The 26710-nt window shown below is 39.5% G+C and overlaps 1 protein-coding gene across 1 annotated transcript in view; it reads left to right on the top strand.

The window, feature by feature from the left end:
- The window catches only part of SYNE1 (spectrin repeat containing nuclear envelope protein 1), a 304520-nt gene that overhangs the window by 191871 nt on the left and 85939 nt on the right, over nucleotides 1–26710 (top strand). Inside the window, 10 exon segments of the mRNA XM_035899865.1 lie at nucleotides 1745–1867; nucleotides 4062–4244; nucleotides 5524–5667; nucleotides 9631–9825; nucleotides 10884–10997; nucleotides 16902–17090; nucleotides 17860–18021; nucleotides 19451–19645; nucleotides 22604–22777; nucleotides 24686–24877. Coding sequence (XP_035755758.1) covers nucleotides 1745–1867; nucleotides 4062–4244; nucleotides 5524–5667; nucleotides 9631–9825; nucleotides 10884–10997; nucleotides 16902–17090; nucleotides 17860–18021; nucleotides 19451–19645; nucleotides 22604–22777; nucleotides 24686–24877 — 1671 coding nt within the window.

The raw sequence follows: 26710 nt of genomic DNA, 5'->3' as shown, positions 1-26710 counted from the left end.
TCTACTTGCTCTTACCTGCAGGGCAAGACATTTTACCTTTTTTTTTTTTTTAAATTGATACAGTAATTCAGGAAAAAAATTAATATTGGAATGGTATAATTAGTATATTTATAGGGGTTCTTCTGCTGTCACCTGCTACAGTTGCACACTACTAAATAGGAAAAGACCTAAAGGCAACTAAGAGAATCGGCAATCACCAGTTGTAAGGACAATCACAGCTAAGGTTAAAAATGGTCCTTCTCCACATTTGACTCTTATTTCACAACATTTATAGGACACAGCAGAAATGCTGCAGCTGCAGGAGCTGTAACAGTGTAACAGAGAGGCTTTGAAGAAGATATCTTTCCATTACATATGCACAAATCGGTGCACAGTTTATGAGCTGAAGGCTTGGTTTGTTTGGGTTTCTTATTTGTTTTTCATGGAACAAACCAGAGATTTGCATACAAGTAAGCATAGTAGAAGTAAAACTTACCAGCTCCAGTTCTCAGAGGAACACTGGAACAATTGACTAAACTATTTGTAAATTCTTATAAGAAAACATGGAATAGAAGTCAAATAGATTTATGAAGAAAGAAAATCACATCAAAAGTGTGCAATTTAATGTGAGAATAATAAATAGATTTGTAGATAAATTACAATATGTCATACATCTTGATTTTAATGATGTTTCACGTGATATTGTTATTAATAAATTTAATAAGCTTATCTATTTGAAAATACAATGGGTAGCTGTAACACTGGCAAGAAAACTTACCTGGTACATAATTATCAATGGTTCACAGCCCCAAAGGCTACATCGAGTAGGATTTTGCAGGATTTTCCTTTGCGTCTGGTACTATTCAATATTTTCATTAATGAGTTGGATGGTGGTTTAGAAGTCATGGCTTTGGGGATGCTTAGACAACACCAGATGTACAGGGACTACCTGGAAGGAATTAGGCTGCTATTCACAGGAACAGGGGCAAATGGTTATGTTTAGACAGGAAGACCCAAGCATGTGTGTATCTGAATGAGGCACTACTGGCTTGAGGCACCCTGTTGAAATGTCTTAAGTTTAATAATGTGGATCATGAAAAAATGAGTGAACAGTGTCACATTGTTGTAAAAAATACAAACACCACACGTAAAATAAAGTGTATAATTGTAAGGTATGTGAAGTAGTCCTTTTGTTCTACCTGTTGGTCACTAGCAGGGTTTCAGCTGTGTCCAGTTTTGCACTTGAAGATGCGGACCAACTGGAGAAAGAACAGGGGATAGTGATGGCTATGATATGTGTATGAATTTGTAGAAAAGGTACATAGAAAAGGATTATCCTAACGTATGATGTATTCAGAGAGGATAAAAATTATTTGTTCTTCATGGCTGTTGTTAATGGGATAGTAAGTGGACGATTGAAATTGCAACAGAAGATAACTTCATGTCAGACCGTCAAAAAAAACTTTCTACAAAAAACGAGTACTGAAACAGTGGAATATGTTGTCTGTAGAGATAAGTGGGACTCCACTGCTAGTGGTCTTTAAGAACAGTCTGTAAAGATTGAACAGTAATGTCCTGTCTGGTTTCAGGAAGATGACTAGAGGACATCTTGAGTTCCTTTCCAGGCCTCAAACTTTATGAAATTAGCTCAATTTCCAATCCAGACAGATATATTTTTATTTATTTTTTTTCTTTTTTTTCTTTTTTTTTTTTTTTTTTTTTTTTTTTTTGTATTTATCCCTGAATCAAACATGTTGTGTTACAGGACATGAAGAAATTTGAAGTTGAGCTGAGAGCCCTGCAGGCTGCTCTGGAGCAAGCCCAGGCCACGCTGACCTCTCCGGAGCTCGGGCATTTGAGCTTGAAAGAGCAACTTTCTCACAGACAGGTAAAAGCCCAGGACCTCGAAGTTAGCACTTGAGTAGCGTGAGGTTACACAAAGAATAATGAATGGTGGTGAGACCGATTGTGGTGTTTCTTAGGTGGGTCATTTTTTCAGGGTCTAGCCCCAAATTACTGCCAAGGGGATAAGGGATGGAATAGGAAAAACTGAAGTATAATCCTTTATGAGTCTGTTCTTAGGTTGATGCAATTCTGAGAAATGTACATCCAGGCCAGGTTTAGTCCATGTTAATAATAATAATAATAAAGCTCAGTTCTTACCCAGTGTTTTTTATCAACAGGTCCTTAAAGTACTTCAGAAGGAAGTCTAGATTGTTATCACCATTTGACAGATATAGAGTTGCAATGAGATAATGTGTTGCTAGGTTCCCCAATAATCAACTGGAAAGCTAAGAGAAAATTCGGTTTTCCTGAAGCCCAGCTACATTTTTGTATATTTAGTTGAATTACCTCCATAAGACATTGCTGCTTTCTAGATTGCACTTGGCCTACTGTAGAGATTTGTCAATTTGTTATTTTTGGTCTCAGTCTCATGACAAGAAAAATAACCCAAGCTATACCTTTCTGAGTTGCTTAAGAAATGTTTCTTGCTGCAAGCTCATATAGGGACATGGCTTAGTGGTGGGATGGCAGTGTTAGGTTAATGGTTGGACTTGGTGATCTTAAAGGTCTTTACAAACTAAATGATTCTAGGATGCTATAGAGATTTAACTGTCCTAGTCTGCCAGTGAAAAAAAAATGTCAACAGGATTAAAATCTGCAGAAAAACATATGAATAAAAGGGAAATGTGCAGAGCTTTCCCTTTTGATTAAAATATGCAGCCTTTATTCTAGGGACTTGCAGCCAAGCTTCAGAATATGGCTTTGAAGAGTGTAAGTGAAACATCACTCACTGTAAGAGTGAGGGAATATGGAGCTTACACTGTTGTTTATGTGTATTCTTTGTCCTGGCCCTAGCAGGTCTCACAGTATGACGTTCTTTTGTACAGAAAGGGGCTGTAGCCCCTGCCCACCTGTTTCACCAGACCAGAGCGGGGGCCTTGGAGAGTGCCTGGCTGGCATGCAGCCCCCAGGGTACCTCTGGGTTCCAACTGCACGATAAAGGCACCCTTTGCCAGCAGTATGGGGCCTGCTTGGGGAGAGGCCTCACCAGTGATGTCGGAGGAATAGATCATTATACCAAATCTCTGGTTAGATTATCCGCCATATGTCATGAAGGCACAGAAATAAAGAGCAAACCACAATCCTCTCATCAGTATGCCCTTCAGACCCACTTAGCTATCTTTCTGCATATGGTATAGGAGAAGAGGGATGACCAGTCCCTTTATCCCTGTTTGCCTCGTACATTGTGTAGCTGATTTAGATCTATTGAACCTAAAATCTTTTTCTCATGTGCTGAGGCCCTTTTCACCAACTTTGCCTTTTTTTTTTTTTTAAATTGTTTTTCTTTTCTTATCTGTGAATACATTAAACTCCCCAATGAAGATAAAAAGAATGCTGATCAAATCTATTCTCCAGTCATTTCTCTTTCTCTTCTTCTCATGCATATGAACAGACAGCTTGAATGGACATTGTGAACAGAACAGACACTATTAACAAAGCATCCAGCACATAATTATTCAAAGGAAAAGATTTCTGTGTAGCTGTGTTTCTTTCTGTTTGATTGCCTTTTGAATTTTAAGCAACATTTTCAGCCATGGTTTGTATTTTCAAAGGAAGGCTGTGAACACAGGTTTCATTTGCTGGTTTGAAAATGTGCTCCTGTGTCTCAGCAGGGAATTCCGCTTGGATTTTAACATTTAAATATGTGTATACATAATGTATACATAAATACTCCTATACTGCTTTGATTTGTGGATTTTGTGAAGATATTTTTTTCAAATGTGTTGACAGAGATATTTTTGTACCTGGACACTTAGAAATAGGTATTACTATGCTTTTTCATGAATTATTTTCATTCCTATTTTATAGACTTTTTGCTTAACTAATATTTAAAAGAATGCTCGTTTCAGAATGAGCAACTCCAGACAAAGTGTGTCCTGTTTATATTCAATTTAGAAAACGGATAATCAAATTCGTTTGGTTTAGTGCTTGAACCCCTCATTATTTTTCTTCTGCTGCATGAAATGCTCTGGAAGTTTTGCAAAACCGCCTTATTGTGGCACTGACTTTGTTTCCAGCATCTGTTGTCTGAAATGGAGTCACTGAAGCCAAAAGTTCACGCAGTACAGGTCTGTCAGAGCGCCCTGAGGATTCCTGAGGAGGTGGTCACCGGCCTGCCAATGTGCCACAGCGCCCTGCGGCTCCAGGAGGAGGCCAGCCGCCTCCAGCACGCTGCCATCCAGCAGTGCAACATCATGCAGGCAAGCGCAACTCCCTCCCGTAAACTGCTCTGAGTGGCCTGAGCAGTGCCATAGGAGCCGAGATGGAAACAGAGAATTTCATACCTCCATGCGGTACCATTAGGAGGTTCCCCACTAAGTTTTAGTCATCTCAGGCTCCATGTTTTTTGGTGTTTCAACATTCACGGTCACGTTAATTGTGGATTTACTCATCAGACTCTCATCTCTGTTCTCTCCTTGATCTGGCTATGGGTTTTGTAGTGGTGTTAGGATTAACCAGAAAAATAGCTAATATACAATTGTATGCAGGTTGATTTTATAATATATATAATCAGTTAATGAAATTAATATATCATTATAACATCAACTGCTTATAATGACTGCATAAAAACTATTGAGTTAACTAAATAGCTTTCTAGGATAAAAATAACGATTCTTTTCTCTTTATTTAAAATTCATATATATTTGCTTTCTGACGTTGGAGTCATTCAGCATCTATTAAATTCACATTTTCAAGTTTTGCTAAATACAAGAAAACTAGGGTTTGTTTGATTGTTCAAATTCATACCCAAACACAGAAAAGGTATTTCCAAAGAAGAAAAGAATAAGCTTTTTTCTTCCTGCTATTTAGTGATAGAAAAATACATAGTGAGCTAGGGTACAACTGCAGAGCTTCAAGAGAGTAACAGAAGAGACACTCGAACATTAAGTATACTTAATGATACTTAAGTACAAGGAAGGATACAATGTCACACTGAAAAGTTTTAAAAACAGGTTGGACAACCTGCTGGTGAATCTATAATAGAAAGAAATGATACCACACCGGTAGGATGATGGTCTGAATCGATCTTCATAATTGTGTCCCAGCTGCATTTTCCGCAAAATCTAACTTTTTCATATAGTCTTTCTGTTTCATAAATGGAGGCTTGAAGTGAAAAAAGCAGATGAAAATGCTTTATAGTAAAACCAGGAGACTAGGCAATGCTGTCTTTTGGTGGATACGTTTGATGCAGATACTTGTTGGAAGCAGAAGTTCTAGCTCCTTATATTGGATATCTAAAACATCATGATATGTGAACTGGTTTTCGGAAACAGTTAAATAAATGAAACCATTGAATTAATTGCAGTTCACAGTATTTCTGAACGGACTTTTTCCTGACTGTAGTCTTGCGATGCTTATCCACTTGCTAGTGCCAGATAGATATAAATGTGCTTCACTTCAGAAGGGAGATCAGTTATGCTTGGACCAAGTAAATACCTATGTTCATGTAGACACTCAATGTTTTTTTTCCCTCTCTAGGAAGCAGTGGTTCAGTATGAGCAATATGAGCAAGAAATGAAACATTTACAGCAAATGATAGAGAGTGCCCATCGTGAGATCCAAGACAAGCCAATAGCAACGAGCAACATCCAGGAACTCCAGGTCCAGATTTCACATCATGAGGTAAGAGAACGAAAATGCAACAACGTGGGCTCAATGGCAACCCATTGACCCAAAAACCTTTTCGTAAGCAATGGTCATAAGTTTGCTAAGTAGCTTTTCAGACTTGCTCAAGGCTAGTGGAGCAGATAGCTTAATACCAGATAGGAAACTCATGCTGTTGGTACGGTGTGGAGTATTCATTTGTTTATTCAGTTAGATGTGCTCTTATCTCCGGGAAACATTATGACAAACGAAAGCATTGAATAATTAAGGGAGAGTTAACATAGGTGCTTGACTGCAGAGTGTCCCAGAAGTCAATGCTGAGCAGTTAGTCAGGTGATGACTGCTAGTTCAGCGACCCTTTTATATGTATATCCTAAAGCACTTACTCATTTCCGTCCCAGTAATGTTTGGTAAAAGAACACAAAGGGACTTGAATCAGATGAAAACCACAGTAGATTTGGAGGAAAGCTCTGCAACAGTTCACTCCAAAGGGTTCTTTTAAAGTCTTTGTTGGGAAGAGTTTTGTCCTGTGGAGTTACAGGTCCTGCCCTCAAACTCATTGAACTTCAGCCCTCGAATGAGCCGGGGTACTCTCTGTGCAGCCTTCTTGCTCTGCTGCCATGGGAGCTCCTGACCCCCTTTCCCCCATCCCCTGTTTGTTGTGTATGTTGTTGGGACAGAAGATGCACCACTGAACTCTGTGTATCACTTCTGGCACCAGATGGCACTATTTTTTTACCTCTGAATTAAAAGCTATCTGTGCTATTCTGTAATATAACCTAATGTTGTATGTGTTGCTCATTTTCTATCCAGTTGTTACAAAAGTTAGTATAAATGCAGAGCAATTTGCTTAAACACTTCTGGGGGTTTAGTACTGAATTAAAAATGCTACTATTCTCTGTTCAAATGTTCTGGAACAGTAAATGCAGGAGAGTCACTTGAGGGATACAGGGTAATATTGCTAGAGGAAGGAATGATGCTGCAGGGAGGAAGGAACTGAAAATGGGGCAGCTTGAAGCTTCATCTGCATTTGAACAAGTTCAGTAGCTAGGAGTCCTTCTAAACGTCTGCAGGAAGACAGCAGCTTTACTCCTTTGCACATGTGGGATCAGCCAGAGTGGAAAGGTTTCATACTTGCAAACTTTCAACGTTTAGGGGTAAGGTGTTTTGATAGGCTGATGCGCACGTATTTTTGGCTCATATTTTGTTTGCTAAATACCTATGGAAAAGCATAGCATAAAGGGCATATATTATTGAACCCTACATTATTATACTACTTCAAAAGGCAAGTCTGTCAAGATGCATGTTACTTGTGTTACTAACTTAAGAAAACATCAGTTACCAGATTCCCTGTTGAAGCCCGCATGAGCAAGAAGAACTTTACGTGAAATTTGTACTAGCTAGATTTAGACTTTAAATAACAGGAAGGAAGTAGAAGTAAAGTACACCCTGGTTTATAGGAAGCTGGTATGACTATGCATGCATGTAACTGGTTACACTCTGGCACTATGTTTGCTGAACCATGTTTCTTTAGACTTTCAGATAAGAATGTGGGCAAGTATCTCCGTACTTGTGAATTATTTTAATGGATAATACAGTACCTCGTCGGACATTGCTTTTATAAGTTGCTTTATTTTTTTGACAATCACATTTTTGCCTCCTTTTCTTTGTTTTCAGTTGAGAGAGGTATGTTAGATACTCAGTGTATTGGACATTAATGCTACAGATGTTATTGCATCTCAGTAATATTGATGGAGTTAAGTGAGTATTTTGAATGACAGTAATTTCCCACTGAGCCCTAGAGATGTCATTCACTGAGCATTAATGAATGACTGGTACTTGCCAATTAGAGCAGATAACTATTCCAACTGCTAGACATTAAAGTTAGGGTTTGGTTTGATTTTATTGCAGTTTGGTTTTCAATTGATCTAATTGGTGTTTTATGCTCAAGGCTTTGCTTAGTCTCCAAAGGTAAGCCTTGGAGCTCTGAGAGAGCTCCTTTTGTTTCTAATGTGGCAGACAGTGACCAGGAACCACTGAAACCCAAGCAGTAAAGTGTCATCCTCTGTCTTTGTGCTGCTTCCATTCTAACTCTGTATTTCTCACTATGACTGTTCTGCATTGTGTTTTTGAGGAAATGCTTTCCTGAAAGTGTTATACAACAAAAAAATTCTTTTATTTTTTCCAGCCTGCAGCAGTAATCTTATTTACTTTTTAAAAGATACTGACATTATTTATTATTATACCTGCTAGATCTTGCAACCTGTTGCTATTTTGCCTTGAAAACTTGTGTTTGTTGTGGAAATGAAAGCAGATATAGAAATAAAGCAGTAATATAAATTTGAATGAATAATCACTGATGTAGCAGGCAAGCTTATACAAATGTTGTTTTCGCTTCATAGATCAAAATGCTATCATATTACTGAGCCCCTGAGGAGACAGGAAAAATAGCTTTGGCAGAAATGTGAAAAATCTTCCACCATTTTTTTTATTTTAAGTATATTAATTGAAAACTTTGAAACTGGACACTGAACTGGGCAGCAGTACAGGCTAGGAGAGAAGACAAGTTAGTTTCTAAGGCTATTCATTTCCATCTTTCTTCTCTGACTAAACTTAAACTTATGATGGTGCTTGACCATTTCGTAACCATAAAACCCAGTATTTTAAAATATGCTCTGCTTTAGGCCAGATTCGCCAGCTCTTTTTAAAGAAAGGTTAGTACTGTGTGCAGTTCAGCTGTTAATTCTGAAGACTTACACAAAACCAAAACGAAATTAAAATATAGCTGCCATAATTTAACCCCAGTTGGCAACTAAGTACCACACAGCTGCTCGCTCATCCTCCCTCCCTGCTCTCCCCCCAGTAGGATAGGGGAGAGAATGAGGGAACAAAAAAAAGTAAAACCCATGGGCTGAGATAAAGGCAGTTTAATAGGACAGCAAAGGAAGAGAAAATAATAATGATAAAAGATTATACAAAACAAGTGATGCACAATGCAATTGCTCACCACCCGCTGACCGAACAGCGATCGCTGCCCCCCAGCCAACTCCCCCCAGTTTCTGTACTGAGCACAATGTCATATGGTCTGCAATGGCCCTTTGGCCACTTTGGGTCAGCTCTCCTGGATGTGCCCCCTCCTAGCTTCTTGTGCACCTCCTTGCTGTCTGGCTTGGGAAACTGAAAAATCCTTGACTTAGTATAAGCACTACTCAGCAGCAACTAAAGCACCAGTGTGTTATCAACATTCTTCTCGTACTAAATCCAAAACACAGCACTATGCCAGCTATTAAGAAGAAAATTAACTCTATCCCGGCTGAAACCAGGGCAATAGCTTATCCAAACACTGGCAAAAAGTGATCCAGTCTGCATTTAATCTTATGTGACTGACTGTTCGTATCACATTTGAACTTGTTAGACCCTGTGAGTTATTGTTTGAACAATCCAGTCTTTCTGGCGAGAGCTGAATGGGGCATTTTTTACAGCTGTGGTTACCACATGACCTCATCTCCATGGCATGCACTATGCAGAGAAGCTTCCTCTTCCTCCGATAAATGGAAATAGAACAGGAGGAGAAAAAATGGGACAGGAAGAGGGAGTGATGTTCCCCTTTGCTGCAGTCTGAAGCTTATAGACCTGGTGTCAGGTTCAGGCTGGATGCAAGCGTGAGGTGTTCCTCCCTCCCTTCTGCAATCACCGTGCACGCCAAGCCTTTTGCAGTACTTTTCCGGTTTCGCTTCAAAGCGCTGGGCTCTGCGGTTTAGCTGTGCAGCCAGACGCAGCCTGACTTGTTCCCTCCACGATCAACATCCTGCTTGTCAGCCAGCGCGGCGGCTCGTGCGCGGTGTCTGAGAGGCAGCGCTATCATGTTATTGCCTGGGCTTGGAGGGGAGAGCTTGCCTTCGCCACAGAAGCCGAAATGCTGCGCGTCCTGTGGCCTTTATTGGCTGCCTTTGCATTAGGGAAAAAACAATGTTTCCTCAGGAGCTGGCTCAGAAGATCAAAGGATACCAGGAGCAAATTGCTGCTTTGAATTCCAAGTGCAAGATGCTGACAATGAAAGCAAAACATGCCACCATGCTGCTGACAGTGACAGAAGTGGAGGGGCTGTCAGAGGGAATGGAGGAGCTGGATTCAGACCTGCTCCCAGCACACCCCACTCATCCCTCAGTGGTTATGGTAAGGAATGCATTGGTCTCGGTACTGTTTATCTGAGCCGCTTGCTTTTGCATCGTTGCGACACTCCTGTGTAGCAAATTGCCACAGCTCGTGTCTACATTTTGCTTTTGAAATGGCTGGAGTGTGCAAACCAAACAAGCTGCAGCTTCCCCTTATTGTATTTTGCTTTATATGGGTTTTCAAGACTTGTTGATAAAGGATGAAGTTATTTGACAGGCAAATACCAGTGGAAGTTATCTGTAATAAGATGCAAATGTAGTACTTTTTCATAGCTGTCAGCATGCAAGAGCAAACACTAAGAAACTACTGAATTGCAGGAATAAGACCAGAATAAATATTATTTCATAGCATGTTGCAGTGTATAGGTTTTACATAACATATTTTTAAAGCTCTTGTCTTAAAATGTTGATGTGATAATTGACAGTATGCTGCTATATTCTCAGATGAGTGTGTTGGAAATGAAATCTAGCTAAGTACTGCCAGAGGCCTTGTGTTTGAATTACTCTGCTTTTGTTTGTCTCTAATTGGGTCTCATTACAAACATACTGCTGATGCTATTGGGACGTATGTCTGAGTGAACATAGAGTGTGGATTTCAGGATTTATCACTGCAGAACAGCATTGGGGAAACAAGAAAAATATGTGTGTATTTTATATTTTAAGTCTATTCCTTTTTGTTCTAACCAGGCCTGGATACTGAGGCCAGTACTGCATGATTCTGTAGCTCTCCATAGCATTTCCATATGCAGCAGTGATTGTATTAGAAGACATTTCGACAAACACTAATTTGTTATTATTGAGCTGCTTGCTGTACATTTTCTTTTAAATTCATTAAGGTACAGGAGAGCATGTTCATACTGAAGTATGACAAGTAAATGAGACTGTTAATTCAACCAGATTTTTAAGCTGGTAAATGTAATAGTGTTAAGTATGACTAAATAATGTCATGGTCATTCTGGCCGTGTGTTGTTTTTCTTGTTTTGCTCTCAATCTAAGTCAAACCTAAGTCGAGGTAATTGATTTTCTTCCTGTGCTCTGGGGCTGCTGTTCCTGTGGCAGATGACTGCTGGTCGCTGTCACACGCTGCTCTCCCCTGTCACTGAGGAGTCTGGGGAGGAGGGAACCAACAGTGAGATTTCTTCTCCACCTGCCTGTCGCTCAGAGACGTGCATGGTTCCATTCCACAGGTGGTTTATTTAATCCTCTGAAATAATACTCACCTATAGCTCCAAGGCTCTGAGGCTTAACCTCTGACCTAACTGAACCTTCAGGTTCTAGTCCAAAATGGATACCGGTATTGACTTCTGAGTTTAAAATGTATAAATTTCGTGTTACAGCTATTCACTATTTTTAAAAATATACTTTAAGTGACAGTTACAAAGCTCTTCCATGTCACTACTATTTTCTATTTATAACCTGAATTTTATTTTCACAGTAGTACTCAATGGAATCTTGCCTCCTGAGAAAAAATGCAATTTTGTACTGCCCATAATAAAACATTGCATTATGTCCATATACATCTATCCTACAGTACCATTGGCATTGTATCACTGAAGCCGCAGTCTGATGCCTTCCAATTCAAACCATTTCAAGTATTAACTTTCATGTATTTTTTCATGTATTGTTCATTCCATACTTTCAGTGACAGTCTATTTTAAGTGCTAATGAAGCAGATCAATGAAACCGCTAAAGTTAGATTTTAAATCAAAACTGAGGACTCTGGCACTTCTAATAGGAACAAGTGTACATCAGCATTGATTAAAATGTGAGTGATGAACCAGCTCACTGAGCATCATGCATATGAAGACACACACAAAATATTACACTTTAGGAGTTCAAAAATGAGCCTTAGGAGCTGTTGCCACCTCACTGCATTCATCATGTTATGGGTTTTGTGGTTGTTTGTTTGTTTTTTAATTTTGGCTGCTTCCAAAATTGACCATTGCAAACATAAAGGGTAGAATGGTGTTGCCTTGCATTGCTGAGTAGGAATAGAGAAGTTTGAGCAAGTTGCCCACGAATTCCTTCCACTCATTTCAAAGATGCATATGGTGCTATAGAAGTTGCTAAACATAAATGATTCATTTTCATGGACTGACATAAGAAAGAATACTAAGGTGAAATAGTAAGAATAGTGACAAAATCTTCATAATAATAAAGTGATAAAGTTACATAATAAAAAAGTTATATAATGAATGAGAAGGATTTTTCTAGTGTTCTGGCATTTCAGCTAATCAGAAATTTCCCAGTGAAGTTTACTGGAAATAGAAAGGCTGCTAAATATTTCAGCGCAAAAGTCTTATGAAAGAGTTAAAGCAGCAAGAGCAGCTTGCTTTCTAAAAACCAAATTCAGTGTCAGTTCATTACATTTCTCTGAAAATGAAAAAATAACTGAATTAATAAGGAAAATCCAGTGAAGATGCTGTTGCACCATCAGCTGATGCCAAAATGCAAGTTTTAGAACCTGTGATTTACAGGGCAAAATTGAACAAAAAGATTAAGCCTTTCATTTAACAGATCTTTGAAAGAGATAAAATTGCTGATGTTTTAATAATCTAAAAAAACTGACAGATGAAGGTTTCTTCAGTGTGGTTAATGTTGAAATGAACTGCACGTACTAAACAATAAGCGGAAGAACATTCCAAAATGCAGTGGTTTACTTACAAAATGCTTAGGTTCACTCTCACATGAGATTAAAACTAAAGAAACTATGAAACTGCCAGCGCTGATCATGATGAATGCCCAGGGAGACTTCAGGAAAGAAGGTTGGTTAAAAAAAAAAATCTAGAGAATAGTGAATTAGGAGCTTAAATGTAAGTTAAAAATATTTTTAATTCAGTAAAAGACTCAGTGAAAGTAATTTGGAAATGTTTTGTTTTAAAAAGTAGCCAGTGTTAAGAGAAATAATTTCTCACAGGAAGATCACCTGCAAAGTGCTGGAAAAACATGTGAACAGGAATTCTAGAAAGCAAAGAATTACATTAATCTAGTCTTCAGAAAAAAAAATAAAAGCTCATATGAGGTGGGGTGTTTGGGGGATGGAAGGTTGGGTGTTAAGACTATTTTTAAATTCATCCCTAATAATCTATGTACAGTCTTTCATCGGGGCTTCCTAGCATCTCTTAATGGTGAAATGTGGCTAGTCTGAACTGAGACATCTATGGACTATTTTTACATTGCTAACAAGTAATGAAAGTATAAAAAAAATGGCAAGTGCATAGTAGTGCAAATATTGGTTCTATGTATTGAAATAGATTAAATCAAGACCATAAATACAAGAAAGTGACAGCTCTAGCACCGTTATAAGTTAACAGTTGCCCAGGTTGTTTGTTTTGTACTGAAACTCCTCTAAAAACAGCTGAGGGGGGCGAAGTGCGGAACAACTATAATAACGTTAACTTTTAAAAGGCTGAGGGATTTCACAGTGTATAATATTTCAGCAATAGATATCAGTCCTTTAAAGCAGTTTATTTTGATGTATAGCAAAATCAGGCACTTCATCTGTGCTGCAGTACTGAATAAGAATCCTCTGGGGCTAAAACTTCTTATGCTTACCCGAAGATATAGTTGATTAAAATTTAGCACATTCTTCTAAAACTTATTTTCCATATGCATAATGCAGAGCAATTGAATTGAAAAAGCTGAAGTGTTGACACAAAGCCTTGGCGGTCACAGCTGATCCTGTGATTCAAGTCTTCAGCACTGGGTCACTGTTAAATGTCTTTCTATCTCCTTGTTCACCATCTGCTTAATCATTCTTTCTCCTTCCTTACGAAAACTCATCGAGGGTGCAACAGCCCTTGTTAAGTATCTTCTGAAGTCTAAACACACCCTTTACCTCTACATCCAAACAACGAAGCTTGAGTATTTTTCATTAGCTAATTTTTGTAAAAGAGGGCATGAGACATTAGGGCCTTTATAGGGGGAACAAAATCTGTTATGTGTAAGAAGGTCTGCATTCACACACTATCAGCATTAAAGCCCTACCAAAAAGAAACCGCCATGTTGTTTACTCCAAAAAGTAGTTGGGAAGATGGGGAAAGGGATTGCTTTCCCCTAAAAGCAAGGCCTTTATTCTGGACATGATGATTAAGAAGTCTCAGAAGCACAGCTTTTCTCTTGCCCTTGAGAGAAGACTAGCTGAGGGCTGGAGAGTAGCTGCAGACAAGGCAAAATGAGAAGTTGCCTGCACTGGTGCAATTTTTCACTGTGACTTGGAAAGATCACTTGTGGTCAGAGAAAAAATTCTGAAATTGCAGTACTGAATGCTGTGCTAAGCTGTTACCTGTTTGCTCTTGGCTCCTGGACATTGTAAACACTTTCATCATTAATTTTTTCAAGTTTCCCAACTATTGCCTTTGGAGAAGTGTCATCTGACACTTTTGGACAGTTTGGTGTGCTGCCCATTCTTCAGTCTTCTGCTTCTCTGGAGAGATTAACTTTTTCAGGCATCCTCAGTAAAGATGTGTGATCGAGCTGTCTGTAAAATACAGTCTTGCCTGCTGCCTCCCTTTAAAAATATTGGCGGTGATCTGTGAGCAGCACTTTAATTGTTAAAATGTCTGTACATGAAGCAGATAACCTGATAAGTCTCTTCATTCTTGGAGGAAGGACCGAAGAACCCTGTCTGTGAAGCTGCTGGATGATGTTTTTTTTTTTTCTGAAACAGATGGGCATTCTGAGCTCCCTAGGTTTGGTTAGAAAGAGAGCCCAAAAGGTGACTGTGCCTGGAGAGTGATCTGGCTTCTGTGCTCTTCCAGAGCTTGTTTGGTTTTGTTCACGTATAGTATTAGATAACATAGTGACATGAAATTGGGAAATAAAGATTCTGCTCCAAATTAGGATCCTAATTCTACTCTGAGCTCTGGTACCTCAGAAGTAGTCTTGTTTAGTACCTAACTTTTATACACCTTTACAGAATAGGAGAATGGTTGAGGTTGGAAGGGACCTCTGGAGGTCCTCTGGTCCAACCCCCTTGCTCAAGCTGGGCCACATACAGCAGACTATATCCAAGTGGTTTATGAGTATCTCCAAGGATGGAGAATCCACAACCTCCCTGGGCAACCTGTCCCGGTGCTCAGTGACCCTCACAGTAAAAAAGTTCTCCCTGATGTTCAGAGGGAACCTCCCGTGTTTCAGTTGCTGCCCATTGCCCCTTGTCCTGTCACTGGGCACCAGTAAAAAGAGCCTGGCTCTGTTTTCTTTGCACCCTCCCTTCAGGTATTTAAACACAATTATACTCTTAGGTTTGCAGTACAGCAAATGGTCTGTGGTCTATTTGGTAGACACAGCTCTGTAAGCTGTCAAGTGAAAGGCACTTGGTTTTCTCTCTGTCACATGGCTCGACATGCTGAATTTTCCTCCCCATCATAGACGGTCAGGAAAGAAGCAATTTGAGAATTTTGCAGTCATCGGAGGAGGATTTTTCCAAGTACATTTTCAGTAAGATTTTTGAGCAACTTTTTATGGAAATATTGTGATAACTCTGAGAGCTACCTGAGAGGAGGTTTGGTTCAACCTAACAGAAATCAGTGGAAAATCTCTTACTGATTTCACTGGCAGAAAAACTGCGTCTTAAAGTTTTCACCAGGGGCATTTACAAATTCAAAATTATTGAGGAAACTGGACAACTGCTTCTGCATTGCATGGTCTGGAGGATAACCGACCGAACTAACTAACCCCCCCCCGAGCATGACGTTATATGGTATGGAATAGCTCTTTGGTCAGTTTGGGTTAGCTGTGCTAGCTGTGCTGTACTCCCAGCTTGTTATGCACCTGGCCGAGCAGGAGAAGCTCAAAAAGTCCTTGAGTAGTCTGAGCACTACTTGGCAACAGCTGAAAACATCAGTGTGTTATCAACATTCTTCTGGTACTAAATCCAAAACACAGCACTATGCTAGCTACTGTGAAGAAAATTAACTCTATCCCAGCCAAAACCAGGACATGCAGTCATCGGAGGAGGATTTTTCCAAGTACATTTTCAGTAAGATTTTTGAGCAACTTTTTATGGAAATATTGTGATAACTCTGAGAGCTACCTGAGAGGAGGTTTGGTTCAACCTAACAGAAATCAGTGGAAAATCTCTTACTGATTTCACTGGCAGAAAAACTGCGTCTTAAAGTTTTCACCAGGGGCATTTACAAATTCAAAATTATTGAGGAAACTGGACAACTGCTTCTGCATTGCATGGTCTGGAGGATAGTTCATTAAGTGGGGCTACTAAGTGAGAAGAAGGAAGGTTGTAGCATTTTTCACCTTCCAAATAGGTGTGGTGGTAGTTATCATGCCTGGTTTCAGTTTGAAATAATCCTTGTTGTCAAGTCTGCTTTCCTGACTTAAATAGAGATACTGTGCCTGTTTCCTTAATGTTACATTATCTGTAGATCTTTTTAATTGTCACCTGCGATAGTTGAAGAAAAACCCATACACTAAGTATAGAAATATTAGTGGGCAACAGTTCCACCATGAATTTTCAATGGTAATTTGAACACTTGCCCATTTTCCTTAGCACTTTTGGTCCCCTTTTCCACTATCTTTGATAAGGTAGTTTAGACTACCTGTTTTTTGAAGGCTTACTATATACTAGTGCTTCATACTCTTTCTTACATCACTGACGAGTCCTTCAGTATATTCCTTTTTGGTTCTTCTGCTGCCTTCTCTGTGCTAGTGTTCATTAGGGTGATATTCATGGCCATCTAAAGTACGGTAACCCGCTGCCTGTTGTGATGGGTTTTCCCCATGTGTAGTTGTGGTGATGCTAGAACAACACTCCCACTTGTAGCATTCCCCTCCCAGTTTTTCCATGTCTGTCCACAGTTGCCTCCTGCACCTCCTAGCTAATATGAACATGAAAAAAATGCATCCACAATCTTCATCATAGTGAAGCTCCAAACAATACTCTCAATGTACTACTATTAAATACTTATTTACTGTGTTGCTCAGAGGTTTCCTGGTGGTTTTGGCTCTGTGGGCTTTATTTTAATGGACTTGTGCAATGGGGCAGTATGTGGGGGGTATTCTTATGAAGTATCTTATGTTTTGAAAATACATATTGAAATATGTGCTTCATGCTTGTAGGACATTGCTTATTACCAAGCCTTATCTGCTGAACAGTTGGCCTTATCTGCTGAACAATTGCAGTCAGAAGCTGCTAAAATTCAACCCAGCACTTCAGCCACCCACGAGTTTTATGAACCGGGCTTAGAATCGGCTGCTAGTGCCAAATTGGATGATTTGCAGCGTTCTTGGGAAACGCTGAAAAATGTGGTAAGTCTTCATGTGGAGGGTGCAAAATAATCAGCTAGCTGTGACGAATAAAATGCAAAGTACTGGCTCAGCTAATATTCTTCTCAGCAATTCTTGGTTTTCAGGTGGTAAAAAGAACTGTTAATTGTGATATTATATTACACTGGCATTGTTCTTTGAAAGCCTGTACAGGATGGACCCCCTTTAAGGAAAAATAAAAGTCATTAAGGCTGATAGTTGCCTTCAGAAGCGTTGGCTATTGTCAGACTATATTCTGTAACCTAACATCCACTCATGCTGGATGAGCTGGCGAAAAAAGGCCCAAGAATCCAGTTTCTCCAAATACTGAGTCAGCTTAACACTTTTCTACATATCAGTGCAGCATAGTCAGTCAGTGATGTATTAAAATGGTCGAAGATTTGATCACATGCTATATATTTTAATTCTTTGCAGGGGCACCATAGCTATTATGCAGTATTAAGAACTATGCATCTAGTAAATTGTGCACATCCACATGTCTGAGCGCATAAAATCTAAAATAAGGCATGAGAATGTGTCTAGGCTTTCTCTGCTTATTAAAGTCCATTTTTTCAGTCATAGAACCTAGGATTTGACTGGTGATGTTTAAACAGATAAATATTTTTAATATGGATGTTTTGTTTTATAATTTATAGTTTTGTGAAGTTGTAAGTTTTTGGGTTTAGTGTCATAAGCCTAGGGATGTATGAAGCAGAAGAAAGAGCAAATCCTGTATTGGAGGTCAGAATTTATACCTTCCGTTCCTCTTCAGATCAGTGAAAAGCAGCGCACCCTCTATGAAGCTCTTGAGCGTCAACAGAAATATCAGGACACACTCCAGGCTATATCCACAAAAATGGAGACCACTGAGATCAAACTAAATGAAAGTCTGGAACCAGCCAAAAGCCCAGAGAGCCAGATGGCTGAACATCAGGTAAAAACTTGTATGTGAGGAACAGAGGGAGAGCATTGCATTACCTATATTTCTTTAGTTCCCTTTTTTTTAGATAGTGGTGTTCTTCATGGCTGGACGCCTCAAAAACATGCATTAGTTGTATGACCCTTTTCTGTTAGCTCTATTCCTTGCCTTTCTGGACTTCCCACTGTCCTAAAGATACTGTAATGGGGATCATTTTAATGAAGAGCCTTTTTAAAAAGTAGAATAGATGGTAAGAGTTTGTCCAATTGAAATTTTCAGCAAAATCTTTTGTCAAAGATTGTGTTCAGTGACAACTACACATACTGTTCTTCAGCATCAGTGCTACAAGCATATATTGGACTATTAATAATGCTCCCAAATTTACTAAGATCATAACCAATGCATCGTAAATTGATAGAAATACAATCTTTTCCGTGTTAAACAAAACAGTCAAACCAAAGCACGCAAAAAATTCCCTCCCAAAGGAAGTCTTGAGAAATGATGCTCAAGTTGTAATCATCTAAGCCTTCTATCTGATAGCTTGAAACTTTCTGGTGGGGCCAGTTCCCATTTCAGTAGGAACTCCATGACTTGAAAAGGATAACATTTGGCTTTTGTAGCACTGTGTGATGTCCTGTGCATCCAATGTGTGTGTACCATCAGACATGAAAGTAAAGTTTCTGCTTTAAGGCATTGGTAATGCAGCATCCTTTTGCAGGTATCTTGGAAACTGATTTATAGGATAAGCATGACAGTAGGAACTTCTTCTACATCATGGAGTTAACCTCTGGATGTTTACATATATTGCTGGATGTTCTTTGTCCAGTTAGTAAGTTTTCAGCTGCAAGCTAACTCATGCCCTATTTCTCTCTCACAAACACACCCTTACTTACCTGTTCATTATCTTCATTCTATCTACAACAATACACTCCAAAAAAATTGTTGGAAGAATAAATCTGTACGTATAGTATTTCCAAAATAATTCCATCTTGTAATGGAACACTGGAACAGGTTGCCCAGAGAGGCAGTGGAGACCCCATCCCTGGAAACATTCAAGACCAGGTTGGATGGGGCTCTGAGCAACCTGATCTAGTTAGCGGTGTCCCTGCTCACTGCAGGGGGGTTGGACTAGATGACCTCTAGGGGTCCCTTCCAACCCAAACCATTCTATGATTCTATGATATATTTCAAATTAAAGTTATGTAATTAAATCCACATTTCAGTTATCAGATGCATGATAGTAGCTTAAGCATATAAAAGCAGGAGTCAGTCCTCCTGAATTCTGACTCTACCAAACCAGTAGTGATATATTGCACTACTCTGTGTTCCTCATGCTCCCTTGGGACAGTCAACTTCAATTTTATATTAAGCTTATGCTTCCTGAGATACTTTCTTCTCACTGAAAAATGAAGCAAATACTTTCTCTGCTCTCATTTCTATATAGGCTTTGATGGATGAGATTTTGATGTTACAAGAAGAGATCACTGAGCTTCAGACATCGTTAGCCCAGGAGCTGGTTTCAGAACCACTGGATGCAGAAGCTGCTGATCAGCTGGCATTGCAGTCCACCCTCACGGTCTTGGCAGAACGAATGGCCACAATTCGAATGAAGGCATCAGGAAAAAGACAACTATTAGAGGTACAAGACAAAACCTCTAGGAGTGGGTCTTTTGGATCACATTCCAGATTTTGAGATCCACTCTTGGCAGAAACTGGGAGACAAGAAAAGGGAAGAAGCTTAAAACAAGAAATAACACCTTTTCCAAACCGTTGTATTGTTGTCTACGCTCATCTTTCCAGTGATTTGTGTGCAAACTTTTATCCTGGAAGATGCACCCCTTTATTTCTTTGTCTACCAACTTTACCAAAAATCCTTTAATACTGAGGTGATTTTTAAAAAGTCCTTTACATATAGGAATGTTGCTGTGTATATTATACAGGTGAGAAAATGCAGTCATGCTAAAGCTGGCTACAGTTTGGCTTCTTTGAACACTGCAAGGCAGCTTTACTGCTGTACAGTGAATTCATAAACATAGCAACTGTTGCCTTCTTAATTTCCAGCATCAATCGATTCTGAGAGACTGAGTGAGAATTGGCTCTGTGATTCTGCCTGGGTTAAAGGGGAGTCCCAGGGTGCATCAGCTGCATTATTTCTGTGCAGTCACCTGAAACAGTAAACAGGTCCTTAGAAAAATATTGCACTAAGTTTTACTTCTCAGAAGAAAAATGGCTTTTACGTAAAATAATGAGCTGAAAATAGAATAGGGGTCTTACTGTTTATAGCTTGCACCCCATACAGGATCTTAAAAACTTCTTGATAGTACTTAGGAGGAGATGCTAACTAGTAATTTCAAGATAAAGGATGAATCAAATATACTACTTTTAACTATGGTTAGGATTCTGACAGTTACGTTGATAGAAGAGCACAAGTATCCCCCAATAATCCTAGCTAAGAAATATATATGGTATGCAGACAATATTCAGTAATTCAACTTGTGCACTTTATAGCTCTGATTTCACAGCTAAAATCTCCCAGAAATATGGGTAGAACAGGTAATGAAAACATTTTGCTGTTGACAGTGTGGATTGGTAATATTGTTCTTTCCGTGGACCTAATTTAAATAACTAGAGCTTGAAAAATGTTTGGCTCTGCATTATTTGAGACTCTTAAAAACTATCATTATTCATTAAATTATTCTAACATGCAGTTTTTAATTTTCCCATTAGAATTAAGCATTCAGAAAAGCTGTGCAAACACTTCCCTGTGTGAGGGATTTGCCCTGCACATACAGGTCTGAATTCCCTTGCAGAATTGTGGTAGGCTGACCCTGGCCAGCAGTCAAACACCCACCCTCACTCCCCTCTCCCATGGGATGGGGAAAAAATAGAAGGCAGGCAAAGAGGCTCATTGATAGAGATAATGACAGCTTAATGGGGTAAGGAAAAGCTGTGTGTTCAAGCAAAGGAAAAGAAGGAATTTATTCACTACTTCCCCATCAGCAGGCAGATGTTGAGCCACTTTTCTGGAAAGCAGGGTCTCAGCACATGTGACAGTTGCTTGGGAAGGCAAGTGCCATAACCACAAGTGCGTCCCCATCTCCCCCTTTCCCTGAGTTTTTATTGCTGAGCATGATCTCATATGGTATGGAATATCCCTTTGGTCAGTTCAGGTCGGGTGTCCTGGTTAAGTCCTCTCCCAACCTTTTGCCTAACCCCAGCCTGCTGGCCTTTGTGGGGGCAGTTGGAAAGAAAGCCTTAATGCTGTGCAAGCACTGTACAGCAACAGCCAAAACATTGCTGTGCTATCAACACAGTTTTAGCCACAGCTGCAAAGCATAGCACTGTACAGGCTGCGATGAAGTTAACTCCATCCCAGACAGATCCAGTGCACTCTCCTCCCCTTGTTCCATACCACTTGCAGCATGTTTAGGTTCCAAATTATCTGATACATCCAAGTACCCTCTTACCATCCCATTCTATCAATTTCTTATTCCCAACATCCCCTCTACTCTCTCTAGAGCTCTGTGTCTCTCTTGTACTGAAGACCCCAGTACTGGACACAGTACTCCAGGTATGGACTCATCAGTGTTAAGTAGAGGGGAAGGATCACCTCCCTCGTCCTGCTGGCAACGTGCCTCCTGATGCAGCCCAGGTCACAGAGCCACAAGGGCTCATGTTCAACTTGGTGTCCACTAGGACCACCAGGTCCTTTTCTGCCAAGCTGCTTTCCAGCTGGTTGACCTCCAGCGTATACTGGTGCCTGGGGTTGTTCCTCCCTAGGTACAGGACTTTGCACGTCCCTTTGCTCAACTTCATGAGGTTCCTGTCAGCCCATTTCTTCAGCCTGTCAGGGTCCATCTGGATGGCAGCACAACTCTCTGGTGTATCTGCCACTCTGCGCATTTTGTGTCATCAGACTACTAAAGGGTGAGCAAGTCTTGCTGATCACTCCCTGTCTGTCCAATGGATGGACCAGCTGATGGAGCCAGGGAATCTGTTACTGCAATGCTGTTGTCGTAGCAGCCATTGGAGCTTAAGGTCCTTCCACACCCCATGGCACGGAGATCCTGAGAGGTCAGACAACGTAGACAGATCTTCAGTCTTCTGTTTACCCACGGTGGCTACACCAAAGGCCTGCCAGTACCCTGTTGGGTCCTTCAAGTCCTCTCATGCCTCTCTTGAGAGACAATAATGCTGTTTAACAGCCTGCTGCTGTCCTTTCCCTGCAGCCCACTCCCAGGTCTGTGCTGCCATGCATCTTTCTTCCTAAGCAAACAGTGTTGTGCTAGTTGAGCAAATTGAATCAATGTGGGGGAAACCCAAAGGAGAGCAGCAACAGGAGGTAGAAAAGACCTCACCTTTAGAAGGCTGTAATAGCAGAGGTCTACTGAAGGAAGTAGAAATACAGTGACTGAACTGAAACAGAATTTGAGTCACCAGAAAAGCATGCTCATTGATTGAAAGCAGTAATATTTTGTAGAGGTTTCCAACTTATGAAAGAAAAGACTAATTATGAAAGACAGAGAAGGAAATCTTTTTAAAAGTGATTGTTGTGCTGTGTTCCTTTTAAAAATTAGAATATAACTTGTACCCCTAGGAAAAACTGAACGAGCAGCTGGAAGAACAGCGGCAAGAGCAGGCTCTTCAAAGGTACCGTTGTGAAGCTGATGAGCTTGACCACTGGCTACTCAATACCCGAGCAACACTGGACACCACTCTGGTTACTGCTGAAGAACCTATGGACATGGAAGCACAGCTGGTAGACTGTCAGGTAAAATCATCATCCTATAATGTTTAGGTGAACAGGATGGACATAGCTTTATCTGAATGAAGAGGCAAATCTGGAGCATTAATATTAAGACCATTATTGAGTGGGATGAGCCAGCATATTAGTGGGGAAGAAGTTTCTGAGTTCTGCAGCACCTCATATATGCTCAGTTAGCTTCATCTGTGATCTGTGAAATAAAATATAGCCTGTTCTTCATGTCTTATTAAAGATTGCAAACAATGTTTTAGAAAGCGCATGTAAACATAGCAGGAGGAAGGTGAGATATCCTGGCTGCAAGAATATTTGAAGCTCTACAACTTTCAGAGGGCATTTTGTTTTGCTTTAAGGGCCTTGTATTCACTTCACTTGCTGGTTTTGCTCCACTCAAGCTACAGTTGTTGAACACCTCACTTGATAGGTATGAAAACACCTGCAGTGTACTTTCCTACTCCTCTTTTTCCAGCTGAAGAACACCATCCCACTAGTAGTGGTGACTGGGACAGTGTTGTGTTTTCTTCAGGAGTAATCCCTTCCCACATTCAAAAGTAAAGTATAATCATCAGTAGTTACTATTCTTGTGAACTTAATACTAATCAGCCCACAATACCAAAACAACTGAGGAAAAACATTTTGCTGCAAAAGGAGTAATTGGATGTACTTTTATTAACAAGACTTGAATCAGTCATAACATCCAGGTTCTCAAATTAGTGGGATTCTTTCATTTTTAAATGAGAGTTAAGAACTGTATGATCATTATAATTAAAATTACAAGATAGGCAAGAGACAGATGGACAAAAGATCCCTTTTCATATTAAAGAATGAGGATCTCAACTATTTTAGCATAGTCAAGTTTCATATAAGGCCAATGAATTAAACATCTAGTTAAATTTCCACTGACACTGCTTCATTACTGGAATTTTCAGTCTGCTCAGTGTCAAGTGTTCTTTCATCACCTGTCCTTGGGAGATGTTTGTTGTATATAGATAAGCCCTGTGACCTTAAACAAAGCAGTAATTTTTTTTTAATATAATCTGTAGAAAACTTAAAAAAAACCAGTTAACTTTGTGGAAAAGTTAATACTGCCAGCTTTTTGCTGATTCTTAAAATCTCAATAGAGTAAGTTTTATATAAGTTCCTGTAATTTTTGCACCTTTTAGAGACTCTGCCCATCTTATTCTGCACACATTCCTTCAGGAGTAATATTTGTAAGTTTATACTTGATGGTTGCTATGGACACAAAAACATTTGATGTCAGGCTAGGTTTTTTGAGCAAGAATTGTATGAGCTTTGACTTTGGAAGATCAAAATATGCACTACATCTGTAATACAAGAATGGTTAATGGAATGTCAGGAAAGTAGCTTTTGAGAATAAACATGCCAGAGATTTGTCACTTTAAGTCTCTCCTTAGACTAAAGAGGATTATACAGAAATCCTTAAGTCCATCATTCACCAATCAGAAAGAGCAAATAGTGAGAAGAGAAGCTTATCAACGCAGCCAGAGCAACACATAGGAGGAGGTAGGAAGCATTTCACTAAATGTACGTGAAAGAAGAGGAAAGAAGTAACTCTAGCTGCGTGCTCTGTTTCTTGTCATTATGGATGTCAGTCTAGCATCTTAGCCGCCCTTACCTTTAATGTGCAAATAAAGAGCATCTCCTCTACAACAAATCCTTTGTTTCAAATAACTTTTTATTTTCCTATTTTGAAAAAGGTTGCAAACAGAAATGGCAAATGCAAACATTTGCAAGTGTATTCCTAAGGACTCTGAAAGGGTCTGGAAGGCAAAGCAATGATAGTCTGACTTGTCCTTAGCTTGGCACTGGGTGAGGTAGGCCACAGGTCATCTTGCCAGAAAGCGCGACAGATGCTGGAAAATGTATGAATTTGGTTCTCTGTTTTTGCTGCTGCAGAACATGCTGGTTGAAATAGAGCAGAAGGTGGTAGCCTTGTCAGAGTTGTCTGTGCACAACGAGAACTTACTTATGGAGGGGAAAGCTCACACCAAGGACGAGGCAGAGCAGCTGGCTGTGAAGCTCAGGACGCTGAAGGGCAGCCTTCTGGAGCTGCAGAGAGTGCTCTACGACAAACAGATCAACATTCGGGTAAGTGCCTCTTTCCAACTGGCTTCACGGTGGGCAGGAGGTTGGGGGTTTGATTTCATAGTAGTTTTGTGTAACTGGGAAAAGGGGTAAAAATATTTTACTGATTTAGTTTGAGCTATTCATCCTTAGTTAGTAAATGGAACTACACTCCAAAACAAAGAACTGCCTGGCCAGCTTTAGCTTATCGTTTTCGAGTTAACAGCACCACTTCATGGTCAAACTATCCTAACCTCACTGTCTTCTCTGAAACGACAATAATAATGTAGATAGGTCATCAGCTTGGTCTGGATATACTCTATTCCTGTTCCCAGTCCCTTTAGATTGCATGTGCTCTGGGGCAGGATCCCTTCCCCAAGAAAAGAACAATCCTAAATACGTGCTTTCCTCCATACAGCATGCACAATGCAATGAACAGATAACATCAAGATAATGAAACATTTTTAAATAAGGCTAATACTTAGTGGCATCATTACACCAAACAAAATAATGTTATATAAACAAAGATACATTTAACCTCAGTCTTGTCCTAGGTTTCTATTCCTAGCAGCATTGGTCTGCTTATTACCACTAGTTCATTTTATTTAACAGTTGTTTTTGGTCATTCTTTAGGTTAAACTAACATGTGGAGAACTGAATACATACAAGAAACCCAACCATGTAATGTGACTGACTGGGTTTGAATTTGCTTGCCCTGCTGTGACTCTCTCCCCCGCCTTTTCTTTTACTTCTTTTCTGGGCTTTGCTGTGCGAATTAAACATGATGAGCTTCAAAGATTTCTAGCTTGTAATGCAGATTAAAGTCTAGAGGGAGGTTAGCTTGAAAAGTCACTTGATGTGTTAAGAACTATTTTTAGTTCAAAGCAACTGGATAACTATAAAACGTAACATGGCTTCACAGAAAAACCCTCAACAAATAAACACACACAAAAAAGGAAGGAAAAACCCCAGGTATTTATTCCTATTTCCTCTAAGATGAAGTAATTTTGATGTTATTCTTGCGTACTACACCTCATGGTTAAACAAATGAAAAGTGTTACCAACAGCATGTAGGTATATAATACAATATTCTGATATATTACTTCTGAAGTGAAAACACATTACAGACTTTGTTGCTTCATTTTAAAATGTGCATGCTGCATTTTAAAATACAATGGTGTGATTTAGCTTACTTAAACTTTTAAAACAGATTTTTGCAATGATTCTCCAATACAAAAAGTAACAACAAAATAATTTCCAGGTGTAGAATATGAATTATTGAAGACACTACATGCATGCGAGACTTAGGTTTCTTTATAAATTGCAAACTTTTTTTGGACTTCACTTATGGATCATGGAAGAAAACAGCATTTAATTCCCTGGCTATTTAAAGGAAACGTAATATGGTACCTTGAGACAGAATTGAAATGAAAATGCAAGTGTGCTTTTCAAACTTATATTGTATGGTTTGAGAATGATAAAATCTGGTTCACAAATAATTTTGATCTGAAAACTATGCACAGCAGCATATTTGTAAAGCCCCATTGCATCCACAAATGCCACAATCCCTTTTACACTCTTTGCTATTGCAGGAACTGTGGGACTGCTATTTATTTGTCTTAGTACAACTCCAAAATTGTAGCTTCTCAACCCTCTTCCCAGAGAAGAGGAGACTCAAAATCTAACTCAAATCAGTCTGCCCAAATGCAATGAAGAATTAGATACTAGTCTCTAAAGGAATTTACAAGTTGAACAGCTATCGTCCCTAGAGCATATAAAATGAAGCAGATTTTTTTCTTATATTTTACAGAAAGATTGTCTTTTTTTCTCATTTTTAATATAAAAATTAAAATTCCA

This window comes from Egretta garzetta, unplaced genomic scaffold (assembly GCF_000687185.1).
Source record: "Egretta garzetta isolate BGI_Z169 unplaced genomic scaffold, ASM68718v1 scaffold397, whole genome shotgun sequence".
In the NCBI taxonomy this organism is placed as follows: Eukaryota; Metazoa; Chordata; class Aves; order Pelecaniformes; family Ardeidae; genus Egretta; species Egretta garzetta.
Note: the sequence above shows the minus strand (reverse complement) of the source record. Positions and strands in the feature narration are given on the sequence as shown.